The 1,722-nt window shown below is 63.9% G+C and overlaps 1 protein-coding gene across 1 annotated transcript in view; it reads left to right on the top strand.

Moving 5' to 3' along the window:
• Positions 1 to 1,383, top strand: part of LOC104470145 (neuron navigator 1-like) — a gene marked incomplete at both ends in the record, with an annotated part of 4,007 nt that extends 2,624 nt beyond the window's left edge. The window contains 3 exon segments of the mRNA XM_010084966.1: positions 185 to 226; positions 389 to 540; positions 1,213 to 1,383. Coding sequence (XP_010083268.1) covers positions 185 to 226; positions 389 to 540; positions 1,213 to 1,383 — 365 coding nt within the window.
• Positions 1,384 to 1,722: the final 339 nt, after the last annotated feature.

Here is a 1,722-nt window from a genome sequence, read left to right as displayed (position 1 = left end):
CTGCCAGGACACCTCTGTGGGCTCAGCTCCTTCCCTGCTGTCCTGTCGTGTTCTTTGCCTGCTGCAGGGGCTCTTGCTGCCCCATTTTTGGGGAAGAGCTCCCCATCCCCACAGATCAACCCCTGTGGCACCTTAGCTCGTGTGTGCAGGGACGTGACTGATCTTCCCTTCCCTTCCCTTCCAGTGCCAACCGCGACAGGAACACGCTGCCCAAGAAAGGGTTGAGGTAAAAGGGCCAAAATCCGTTTTGGACAGTGCTGGGGAGGGAGGGCACATGGAGCTTTCTGCGGGGGGCTGGTGGTGCCCTCTGTGCCAGGGAGGCTGGGTGCAGAGCAGCTCAGGACCGTGCTGGTCCCGCTCACCATCCCTGTCTCTGCTCTGCCCCCAGGTACCAGCTCCACTCCCAGGAGGAGGCAAAGGAGCGACGCCATTCCCACGCTGTCAGCAGCGGGCTCCCCGAGTCGGACGACCAGCAGGAGCTGCCCTCGCCCCCTGCCCTCCCCATGGCGCTGGTCGGGAAGGGTCCGCTCACCAGCATTGGTCAGTGCCCTCCGCCACCAGCCCCTTTCTTGCTTGCAGTGAGCCCTGTCCCTCCTGCTCCCCGTCATCCCGTGCTCCCACTGCGATGTGCTGGTGCTGCCTTGGGTGCTGCTTTTCTCCTCCTCCCCAGCAGCCCTAATGCCCGGTGCCTGGTGCTTCTGGCCCACCGAGGTGCTGGGTTGTGCCCAGGGGCCAGGGATGTCCATCACCTCTGCTTCAGGGCACCTCATCCACCCTCAGGACTCTACCCATGGCTCCCTGCTCCTCTGGGGGTGCCCGATGGGGCAAGGGGTGAGCCCTGTGCTGCTCTTGCCAGGACCTACATGTTCCTGGAGGGTTTCTGGGTCCAGGCAGAGGGGTTGGGGCAGTGGATGATGAGGTGCTCCCCTTCTGCACCCGCAGGTGATGGCCTCTGGTGTGGTGGTCCCCACTCTGCCTCAGGGCAAGGGGTTCGTTTCTCAGCCCTGTGGTTACCTGGGGGCTGGTGTCCCAGTCTTCCCAGCATAAATCTGTGTTTCAGCTTTCCCCCTGTCCCCGTGCTTTGGGACCACGATCCCTGCTTCCTCTCTGCATCCCAGCTTTTGTGGATCGCTCCCAGCCCTGCTTCCCCATCCCAATCCCAGGTCCCCAGTGTGACTCTGACCCTCCCTCTCCCCCGCTTTCTCCTTGCAGTGAGCCCCACTGCCTCCACAACCCCGCGGATCACCCGCTCCAACAGCATCCCCACCCACGACTCCACCTTCGAGCTGTACAGCACATCCCAGATGGGCAGCACCCTCTCCCTGGCTGACAAGTCCAAGGGCATGATCCGCTCGGGCTCCTTCCGAGACCCTGTGGATGATGGTGAGAGCGTGCTGAGTTCCTGCCCAGGCGAAGGGGGCTCCTGGGGTGGGCTGGCGGGGCTCCCCACGTGCTTGTCCCCTTCCTCCTGGCACTGCTGTGGCACTGGCTGGTGGTCTGGTGCATCCCATCCTCAGCATCAGAGCAGGGGACACAGCCCCAGGGGCTTGCTGGACACCCCAGTGTCTGGCATCTTCTCTGGTCTCTGGGCCACAGCCTGCTGTGACCTCGTCAGGTGTCCAGTGTCCCTGGGTTGCCCCTAGGGCATTGTGGCACTGGGGAGGGGGGACCCAAACAGCCAGGGAGGGTGGCAGAGCCCCCCCTGGGCTCAGCCAGAGAGGA

Source organism: Pterocles gutturalis, unplaced genomic scaffold (genome assembly GCF_000699245.1).
Source record: "Pterocles gutturalis isolate BGI_N339 unplaced genomic scaffold, ASM69924v1 scaffold22220, whole genome shotgun sequence".
Classification (NCBI taxonomy): domain Eukaryota; kingdom Metazoa; phylum Chordata; class Aves; order Pterocliformes; family Pteroclidae; genus Pterocles; species Pterocles gutturalis.
The sequence above is the reverse complement of the archived record's forward strand: the minus strand, read 5'-3'. Positions and strand labels throughout refer to the sequence as shown.